Below are 11,393 nucleotides of genomic sequence, written 5' to 3' on the forward strand. Positions count from 1 at the left end.
ATTTAGTTATAATTTAATTACTAATAATTTAGTTATAAAATCAACTGTATGCTGTGTAGAGCAATGCAGAATGCTCTCGGTAGAAATGTATCGAGATTAGCGATTGGTTCGATGACCCTCCAAAAAGTTCGCGCGAGTTTCGGTGGCGCAGCGCGGCGCCGTTGACGATTGTCAAAAATTTGCTTGGCGACCATCCGAGGCATATCCGGTTACGAGGGCTCTTCCAGAAATATCCCGCGGCCGGGAGGAGAAAAACGATAAGGCGCGCAGGGTGGCCGATTTCACGTGCGTGTACGTGCCGATGGGGACTTTCCGGGAAAAATGGGCCGCGCCGTTTCCCGCGTGCGCGTGTGCGCACGAGGGCCAACCCTTGCGACAAGGAAGGTCCAAAACTTCTAAACACCCTTGGCAAGGGGTCCGTCCTCCGGTTATATTTGGTAACTGTCTCTTCTTGAGAGTACAACACATGCCGCAATGGCGTAGCCACGAATAGATCGTGCGTTCGCGTGGTCAATTGCGCTTCTTTGGGAGTAAATTCTGGTCATCGGAGAAACAGAGAAGAGTCCAGGAAGTTGCCACAGAAAATGAATTTTGAAATTCCCTCACTTTTCCAGGTGAAAATGAAAATTTTTCCATGACTAATATAAAATATGTGACGCGATGTTTATGACTTCGGTTTTACTTTACGAGTATGTAAGTTTTATATTATTATTGGTATGAGTTAATATTTTTTGATAATCATTGGGCTATTCGTTACATAGCTAATTTGGCATTTGTATAAAGAAGAACGAACTAAATTATCGGGAACCATCAACTTGGAATTTCCGTTATTTATGTAATTTCGATTTATATTTTATATCGATAAGGACCCGAATTGAATGGTCGAAACGTATATTTTAATTCGGTTTGTTACATTCACACGAAAATAAAGAATTTTCCGTGCATCTGAATAGCTGATATAGGCTCTGATGGGCTTTTTTACATTTTTCACTGATAGATTCTTCTATCAGTCTCTTCTTTCGAGCCTCATTTTATATATTTGTTGGTATAAAGTATGTAAATTTTAACATTTAGACTCAAGGATTGTAGGAAAAAGCTAGTCTATATTATTAAAAACAACGCAGAAAAAGCTTAGTAGCATAGTAAAATTTTGCGTGCAAATTCAGGCCAGCAAAAAATTAATTAGTTTTGAAAAAAAGAATGCAGACGAAAAAGAAGAATCAAATACTGAAATACAAAATATGAATTTTAATTATTTTAAAACTATCTAAAGTACGCAAATTTTGAACGTATTTGACTATAAACGTCAGATATAATATTGAAAAAATTATAACAACTACTTGGAATAGATGCGGTTTAAAGAAATTGTGAGCAAATTTTAAAATTCCAGACCTTTTTATACTTTCCCCTGACTTTTCCCGATTTTGCAGATCTGTAGCAATCCTGATTGGATATACTATTAGACATACGATTAAAACATTGCGTTATGATTGATGTATTTCAACGTACGCGTTGTATGATAAACAAAATTGCTATATACTTTATAACTGCTGTCTTCGTGTTCTAAATTGCATCAAAATAAAATTAAATTAAATATCATACAAATTCGACTAAACAAAATACGCCGAGGAAAGACAGTGTTAAGTGTTTTACAATAATACAAGGTATTTATTTCAGTGAAGCATCAGAACGATTTATGTCGTTTATAAAAGTATTATATAATATAATTGTTATCTAGATCCCGTAAAATATAATAAAAATTTGCAAAAACAATTCGGAGGGTATCTATTTCATATTATATGGTTTCGGGTGACTCCTTGACCATCTCTGGTCACCAATACGATTACCAGCGCCGGCGCGCAGTCGCTTTAGGGATCGCTTTGCTTTTATCTCCGGACCTTCTTGTCCCTCTTTCCGTGATGGCATCAAGGGAAGTCAAGGAGCGAGTCGAGGGGGGAAGACGGAGAGGGAACGATAAACTCCCACGAAGAGCTGGACGCGGGCAACGGGAACGCGGCCGAAACCGTTGGACCTCCTCCTCGTCGCCGTCTTGGTCGTCGTCGTCGTTGTCGTCGTCGTCGTCGTCGTCGCCGTCGTGGTCGTCGTCGTGGTCGTCGTCGTCGTTGGTGCGAGGCACATGTGCACGTCGCCGAGTCGCCAGACAGATCTTTTTTGTCCCGAAGTAAAAATAATCTTTAAAACCCCGAACAGGATGCGTTGTTAGGGCAGGGATCACGGGTAGGGGAGAGCTGAGAAGGGGGAGGAGAGGAGGATAACGCGCGGGCATCGTCACCAAGACGGTCCACGCAGTCACGGTTTTTTCACCCTTTGGACGGCTCGTCTCCCTGTAACGGGTGTCCGAAATTAACGTCCTGCGACACGGAGGGTCCCTTGACTCGCGCCGAATTCGTTTCTAGACGCGTTCAGTCGCGTCTGTCGGCAATGCGGCTTGGATGATGATTATTGCAGTCGGAAGTGGCTGAAAGTGTCGGAGGATAATTCCAACGAAAAAAAGGAATCGATGAAAAGTTGTTAAATATAAAAGTACTTTCGTACTTTTTTTTTTCTTTTTTTTTTTTCTATCGGGAAATATTTATCGTCTAAACGATTAAGAAGGAAACTGGAACAGTGTTTGTTGTACTGCGGCAAAGAAACTGAGCTGAGAAGACGCAACATCTCGCAACTGTATGCCATTGTGCTATCACAGATCACCCGGTGGTCGTATCGGCGACACACTTCGACGGGCGCGTGACAAGTACATTATCGCGGTCTGTTGGTATTGTTTGACTTAACTAGATGAACGCTCCAATGTACGGGGGCATGTGTCGTCATACGACAAAACCGATTCAGAATACTCCGGAAAACATAATAGCTCGAGTGCGAGTGATTCTTTTGAAAAAAGATAATAAATATTAAATAGAATCATAAATGTATGGAACAGAAATGTCTAATGTGATAAATTCTTATTCTTTGAAATTAAAAAAGATTGATTTTTTGGTTGTTTGTTTGAGATAATTAATTGAAGAATTCTCTTTGAAAAGAACTCTCTTCCCAGAATAACTTGATTATACATTATTTAAATGTTATTTAATATACAAATTATCTGATTAATGTTAATTAATAGAATTTTCTAGCAATGTTGTAGTTATCAAATTTAAACGTAACAAATTCTGTAGAATATTTCTACTTGTAGCCATATTTTTTTATTACAAACTTAAAATATCATAATAAACAAAAATCGAAAGGAACACGGGAGAAAGTTGAATATTTTAGAATTATTCCTAAAGTCGGAGAAACTTCGGGCATTCATAATCTACCGGAAATTTCCTAAGCTTTTGTCAATCCTTTTTCTATTCGTCTATTTCGTTGGAGGCGTCTTGTTGGGGAATCGCGCTTTCTACGTATATAAGAAGAATCGCTAAAGAAGAATCGCAGAAACACGCATGAGTCAAGAAGTATAGAGTACGGAAAAATTCTATGAACTTGCGGTCGTCCGGAATACAGTGGCCTGGCGGTAATGAATGTGGGAGTTTCACACGGGTCAACGGATCGCTGCCTTTTCTAGAGATACGTGCGAGGTGCACTTGGAATGCGCTACTTCTCTCTCTCTCTCTCTCTCTCTCTCTCTCTCTCTCTCTCTCCCTCCCTCCCCCCCTTCTCGTCCTCCTTGTCTTGTATCAGTGTAGGACGAGTCAAAGAGTATCCTAACGTGTGTGCCCGTAATAAACCGCTTGATAACTTATGCATTCCGAACAGGCGATACTATCTATCTAGCGCTGCCGTAAATAAGATATACAAACTCGATGCGGCGCATATAAATTCGCGAGCGCATCGTATAAATGCGCGCGGTCCTTCTGACGCGGTACCCGCGAAAGGCACGTCGCTAAATTGCACGTCGGAAACTTTCCTCGCGCGATCTGGATTCGTTAATTCATCTGGTGCAGGTAATTTAATCGAAGGAGACACTCTCTACCGCTCTCCGTACTTACACAGCTCGAGTTCATTTAATACATCAAATAAATTACAGCATGTTCTTACGATAGCTCATCAAGTATCAGTCTCAAAATGCACTCCGTGAATCTAACATATTCGAATGAATTCTCTTGATTGAGCATAACGAATCGCTTCTAAAAACCATTCGTTGCAAAGTCATCGATGGAGAGATCTCAACGGAAGGAGAAAAGATAATAGATTCAAATAAGCGCTAATCCGCAACGTTTATGCAAGCATCGTAAAGAACGCGGATTAATCTTTGAAACACTTCGCCGAGTTTAAACTTACGCTGTTCGGATCCGCGCGCCGTGCATTCATTACTCTTTATTGTGAAATCGCGTAGGTTCCTTTTTTTGCGCTACATGTACGTTCGGCAATCGCAATAGTAATAACTAGTTCTCCTGAACGCCGAGATCAGCTCGATTCAGGTGCGATCACGATACCGTCGCATTGACCACGTTGCTAGGTGAAAAGAAAAATTTATTCTCAGTTCGGAGGAATCTCTGACCTCCTTTCGTTTAAAAAAGGATTGTAAAAATACTTCATCAAATTATTCATATAAAACTAAAGCGTAAATTTCTTCTGCAGTCAGACTTTCGAAGAATTAAGCTATCGCGGTATCTATTTTTGTATCTTTTCTCGTTTTCCCGTTCTTCCTTTTTTTTTAGAAAAATTTTAATATACCTTTTTGTTATATTTATTATCACTGAAAAAAAAAATCTTAATTTCTTAAAGAAATATCTCTTTGCTCGTATAAAAAAATTATTTCTTTGGATCAATGAAAATTTCTTTGTAAATAAGATATTGTACTTTCAAAGAAATTTTCATTAAGAGAGAGAGAGAGAGAGAGAGAGAGAGAGAGAGAGATCGAAAAAAAAAATTTGTTTTTAAATACGAGTGAAAAGATGTTTCTTCGAAATTAAGATATTTTTTTTCAGTACGGTAAACGATTAAGTTTGGCGTGAAATACAGAATTCACAAGGTTAATCAAGAAATAAATTAAATTCTCGTCTTTCCGAATTATTTCTCAGATGGGCTGGCCGAGATACGTACGGGCCCACGAAACACTGTCCAGAGGCCCGAAACGCTTAGAGCACTAGATAATTTTTTGGAGATTGTTAAAAGTCACTTTAGAGACGCCTCCACCGAGAAACAGGCCGAGGACAGGCTGCATCTGAGGCCTGGGAAGCATTTTCGGCGCCCATCTCTCTCCCCCCTCCGTCTCTCCTCTTCCCCACTCGACTCGAGGAAAGTAGAAAAGAGATCGCCCTCCTCACCCGGTGGAAAATTAAAGGGCGCATCCTATTGCGTGGTCCGGAGATGACAGAGACACGACGTCGCGTATACGTAATACGTGGGATACACGAATGCGCGTACGTATGGCGTACGCTGTACATACTTCCTTTGAAACTTCGAACTTCCTATCGCGACCGCGGTGTCTCTTTGTAGACGGATGAACGTCTCATATCCAGGATAATGCAAGGTTCTTCGCCACATTCGCGTCCCTTTTCATTCTACCTCATCTCTCTCTCTCTCTCTCTCTCTCTCTCTCTCTCTCTCCCTCTCTCACCGCAGTTTCGCATCTTATCCCGTTCGCTTGGTCGCAGGATCGAGATCCTCCAGCGAGTAATCCCGACGTAGAAAGATCCGTGTCGCGGATATCGATCCCACAAGAGAGTGGAATGAGGGGTTTTAGTCGCGGAATAATTAATGTGAGAGAGCAGGTACTTCTGTGCGCTCCTCTCCGCTTTCTCTGTGATTCGACGCCGTGTGTTTACGGCGAGTTCGAGGGACGATGAGCATCGCACCGCTGGTACGATCGGTTCGCAAATCTGGCTGCGACTCATGCATTTAGCACCATCGCGTTCGCTAATGCAGGATATCTTTTTCCTCTTTTCATTCAATACATGAATTTGATAATGAAGTGATAATAATGCGAGAACTAAATTAATGTCGCAAACTAGCAAACATCTAAATTATCGTTATTACATCATATTATATATTTATCTGGATTTTTCTCGTTCAGGTTTTTTTATTTGTTATGTCACAAATATAGAAAGTATATATTAAAAAAAAAAAGGTTAATCGAATCGAAAGATTAATTGGTGTAATATCTTATACATATTACACCAATTGTGCTATGTATTGCGACAGTATAATTAAGTTTTTAAATCAATAATATTGAAATAAATTTTGTCTTTCGTGCTTTGATAAGATTCAGTTGGACTTGCAACTTCGAAAAAGTCTTTTGTAGTTAGTAAAAGTAACTCGAAGCAATTTGTCACGCGCGCCAAATTCTGCTACAGAAACTCATTGCGGGTGTAACGAGTGCGGCAACGATCAGCAACGAAAACTTGGTATCGTTCCAAGCAACGTTAATACGTTTGGATATTACTGCAGGAACTTAAATGCCTGGTCAACATCAATCGCGATGACAACTTGGGTTTTTATTTTCAAACAATTTTTTTCATTTCAATTGTATTCATCAAAGTCGTCGTTATTTATAAAGTATTTTACTTAATTATTTCATTTTTATTCATGAATATATATATAGAATAATTGATAAGGAGATATTTGTAATACAAATATGAATAATGAATTTGTCAAATTTATGCAGTTTAAAAATTTAAATCGCAACGTAATTTATAATTATTAAACATTGAAAATAATTGCAAGAGTTAAGTAAATTGTCAAATATTACAGTCCTATCGAAAGCAGATTAAACAAATACAAAATAAAAAATTTGATTAAAAAAATACCAGCCTAACACAGAATTTTACACTTGTTTCTCGAGCTATCTATACGCATAACGTGGTAGATTTTTTCGCACCGTATACAGACCAACCAACGGTTCCGTCCCTCGCGTCCGTTGGAACGTGCCAGAAAAATCGTATCCGCCGCGTTCGCGCCACGACGCGCGAGGGAAGGGTTGCGTTTTGGAAAAAAGCGCGCCTTTCCCCTACCACCCGTCGCGTTAGAGATACTCGCGAGAGAAGACGTGATCTCCCTCTTCGCGGTTATCTCCCGCGCGACAAGGACGGCGAGCACCGACGCCGGTATCGGTGAGCGAGAGAAGAACGGAAAAAGAGAGGAGCGGATCCGGCTTCCAGGCGACGAACAAGGAGAGAGAGACGAGCGCGCGGGTGTGTGTGTGCGTGTGTGTGTATATAGATCTGTAGGTGTACGCGTGGCTACAACGAAGTTGCTCGCGAGTGCCATGGAAGGGAGAGAGAGCGAAAGCGAAGGAGAAGAATCGGGGAGAGGTGCAGAAAGGGAGCGCGATGTAAGGAGGGGGGAGAGAGAGCGAGAGACGGGGGAAGGAGGGAGGGAGAGAGAGAGAGAGAGAGAGAGAGAGAGAGGAAACGCGTTACCCCCACCACGGGGGGTGAAAACTACCCCGAGAGCGCGTGGGGTGTCCGGCCTCGGCGCCGAGACGAACCGAGCGCGTCCGAAGCGAGCGCAGTGCCCGACACACACCAGGTCTCGTACGGCACACGACTAGAGGCGCGCACAGTCCGGCACAGTCCACTCGGCGATACGACCCATGCTGGACCGTCGTCGCTCTGGTCCACGCCGGCATCAGGCATCCAGCACCCGCGCCGTCGCCACCAGGCCGCTGCATCAGACAGCCGCATCGCCAGCTCGCCGAGGTCGTACGTCAACGAGGACGCGGTATCGTCGCGCGTCGACGTCGACGTGATCGCGCGTGGTCCAGGGACCGCGGGTGCACCACGTCGATTGCCGGCAATTTCAAAATCAAAACGAGAAACAAAACGAAGCTAGCTATAAGAGGAGAGAGATAGACAGAGAGAGAGAGAGAGAGAGAGGGACGTCAAAGGATTCGAGGATACCACCGGACGACGACCGTCTGGGAAACTTCGGTTCATCGAACTCGTGCAAAACATCACGTCGCGGGACTCTGCGGGACACTCGCGACGCGACGCTTTCGGATTTGTTTATATTTTCCTTCTTTTTTTTTTGGTCTTCTATTCACTTCGACACGTACCGCGTCAGCTAAGTATGAAGGTGAGACGGTAGTGAGCGGACAGTCGACGAGAAGCGATTCCGGATAAATTCGTTCGAGCGAGGAGAAACGGCTGTGAACTCTGTTGATCACGGCGACGAACGTCGCGTTCGGTACTGCCTGCGTGCGGTCGTGCCGCGTGTCGGCGTAACATCAGTTTCGTCAGGTGCCAGCAAGGAAATTGGTCAGTGACGAGTCAAGAACGTACAGAACTACTGTCAGTCGCAAAGGTGCCGCCGCCGCGTTCCCGCCGGCCGAGCACGTAAACGTCGTCATCCCGCACCTGTGCGCGCTGATCGTTCCGGTCAGTTAGTCACTCGGTCAGCCCGGTATATCGATACTATCGTTCGCGGAGTCACGGTGTCATATATGTCGCGTGTATTTATCGCGGTAGTGAACGCGATACGGTCGGAGAGAGATGCGGCCAATGAGGAACATGAGGACCGATATTAGTTGACGAAGAAGTGTCCAGGTTACGGTGATCAGGTGTGCGAAATCGTATCGGATATAACAGAGCGCGTGAGAGAGCGCGATAAAAAGAACTGTCCCCCTAGGAAGGAAAGAGAGGACAGGGAGGAGAACAGTGTTTCGGTATACCCCGGGAAAAATCGGATGGACCCTCTCGCGGAGGGCGAAAACACGCGGTGGAGGTGAGAGGGAGGAGGGCGGAAGCGTGACGACGGCCGAAATCGGGATCGGGCCCATTGTCCTGTTGTTCTGTCACCGACGTGCGCTTGTCGCTTCCTCCTTTCTCATCTCGTCTCCGCGGATGTGATTCGGGAGATCGGAAGGTAACAACTGGCTCCCTCGGTCCCGACTTGGACAACGGCAACCGCAACTGCAACCCCTTTTTCCGTCCTGGACCCCCCGGAGCTGAGGCTCGTTCTTTAAGAGACAGTGTTACGCGACGAGAGTCGAAGATCGCGAACGCCACCATGAGGATCAAAATGCCCGCGGTCAGGATCGCGCAAGGTGAGTGGCGACAACCAAAAATTCCATTTCCGACGAAATGTCACGCTTGCCGCGAGAGTTGTCCGTTAACGCGAGCTCTTTCTTTCGTGTTTACACTTACGCGTGCCGCTGTAATCTCTGGCAAGAATGCTAAAGGAATGGGTAACGCGTTCGGTACCATTGGTCACTCGGCGTGACCAATCACGCGTCGGATTGAATTGACACGAAAGCCAAATATTCGTGGCGAAATGGTCACGCCGCGACGGTGCGAAAACACGCGATTGGGCACACGCTAAGTGCATGATATTTGTCCCGTTTGCGAAGACAATGCGCTCAAAATCGTGTGTATACGTTTACGAGCGTATTTATTGTGAACCACGCGGTTGAAGCAAAGAAATGATGAAGTTATTAAAATCGTTACTAAAAACCTGATACTATATGTTGATTCTATGATATATTCTATGATACGTACTTTATTATTTATTTGTACAATACTTGCGGTACTGTAAAATATTAGATTAGATTAGATTTGATAATGTATCCTGACCAAAGTATTATGACGTGATTAGGTTAAAAATGATGTAACTCCTGTTACTACTTTTCGATTCATTGTTTTAAAGCAATACTTCTAATTTTGGATGTTTTTCGATAACTAGGATCGATAAACGTTTAAAAAACGTTTAAAAAAATAAATAGCCAGATTAATTTCATCACAGCGTCAATTAATTTTATCTATAATTTGATAAATGTATATTTACATGTCTTGATAAAATAAATCAAAACTTGCAAGAGATTAAGAATCAAAGGAAGAAAATAAAAGAAATTAATATAGCTGTACTAACAAAAAAGAAAACAATAAGCTCCTAGAAAATCACAAGAATGACCCTTCAAATTTCAACTGATCATACGAATGTCCAAAACACAAATATTGTTGTCCTGTTCGAAAAGATTTTCTTTCAGCAGAAGTTCAATAAACAAATATATTTTTCATAAATTAGTACCTTTCATTCTGTTTCAGACTTCTGTTTTGCATTATATTGCGTATGAACCAAATTTTTAATACTAGTTAGAAAATAGGCTAGAAATAGTAAAATAAGTCCCTTTTCGTTCGAATCGCTAAATATTTCCTATTTTTCATTACGATATTCTGCACTCATCTCAGAAATTTTTTAATATTAATTCTTCGTATCGATATACATTAAGACAGTATCGTTAATCAAGAGCGGAATTACTTGCGGATCCACTCGATTATGTCGACGTAACTCGTTTCAAGTTTTCTCCAAGAGCAAATCAAAAGTAATCTCTCCGCTAGTTGTTAATCGCCGCCGACAAATCCGTGCCATTTGTAACGAGAAACTCGGTGCTCATCGGCGACAAATCCTTCCACGGCGATCCGTGATCGAATCGTCGTAAATCGTTTTCAATCAGAGTCACGCAAGTCCAGCACGCTCTACTTCGATCATAATCATTTTACGATCCGTCTCGATTCACTGACGTTACGCGTCGTCGGTGGCTGTGTCGTAGTATAATAAAAGTAAAGCGATATGGCAAACGGCAAACTTCAAAATCAGATCCTCTTGCGATTCATTTCTCTTGGCAAGCAATGCTTTCTGGGGAGAAGAATCGAATGCGGCGGTCATAATACAAGTCTTCCGCATCGAGAGTCGGTATCCCGAGTCGTGATCCGGTAATTAACTCCGTCTTCTCGGAAAAAGCACCCGAGCCTCGATGAAGAAGGCAACCTGTCGATGAGGTAAGCGCGCGGCCGTTTCCTCGTGGTGTGGTGCAACGAAAAAAAAAAAAAAAAAGTGAAAAGGATCGCGGCGGTCGCGTGGCTGACGACGGAGGGAAGGTAAAAAAGCTACGAAAAGCGCGAGAAAGTTAAGTACAAGAGAGAAGAAGGGAGAGGGAGAGAGAGAAAGAGAGAGAGAGAGAGGAGGGGGGGTTGGGGAGGGAGGGATGAGGTACAGGGAGAAAGAGAAAGTGTGTGTGTGAGTGAATGAACTAGAGGGAGAAGAAGAGGTCGAACGAGAGCGAAAGAGGGAAAAGAGGGATGGAAGGCCAACGTCTTCGGGTAACTCGTCGTCGGCTGAATTTTTAATTAGTTCGCGACAGCCCCCACCAGGCGAGGAGAGTGGAGGCGACGAAGGTGGTGGAGAAGGAGTCGGAGAGGAGCAGGAGGTAGAGGTGAAGGAGGAGGAGGAGGAGGAGGAGGAAGGGGAGGAGGAGAAGGTAATGGTAGAAGGCGCGGGGTGGGCCAGAAAGGGCGGCATTGTCATGCGCGCGTTTTTCACAGACTTTTCCACCCCCGCGACTGCTACCCCCCCGTTAGGTAACACCCGCCCCCGCGACGCCTGCGAGGCACCCCCTCGCCACCACGAAACGGCGGCGGCGACGCCGGCGACGGCGGCGGCGGCGGCGGCGG

General features: G+C 43.8%; 1 protein-coding gene across 1 annotated transcript in view; it reads left to right on the plus strand.

The window, feature by feature from the left end:
- Positions 1–8,540: 8,540 nt before the first annotated feature.
- LOC108745574 (B-cell lymphoma/leukemia 11A) overlaps positions 8,541–11,393 on the plus strand; it is a 33,479-nt gene continuing 30,626 nt past the window's right edge. The window contains exon 1 of the mRNA XM_018481798.1: positions 8,541–8,989. Coding sequence (XP_018337300.1) covers positions 8,953–8,989 — 37 coding nt within the window. The 5' untranslated portion in view covers positions 8,541–8,952. The remainder of the gene's footprint in view (positions 8,990–11,393) is intronic.

This window comes from Trachymyrmex septentrionalis, unplaced genomic scaffold (assembly GCF_001594115.1).
Source record: "Trachymyrmex septentrionalis isolate Tsep2-gDNA-1 unplaced genomic scaffold, Tsep1.0 scaffold14, whole genome shotgun sequence".
Classification (NCBI taxonomy): domain Eukaryota; kingdom Metazoa; phylum Arthropoda; class Insecta; order Hymenoptera; family Formicidae; genus Trachymyrmex; species Trachymyrmex septentrionalis.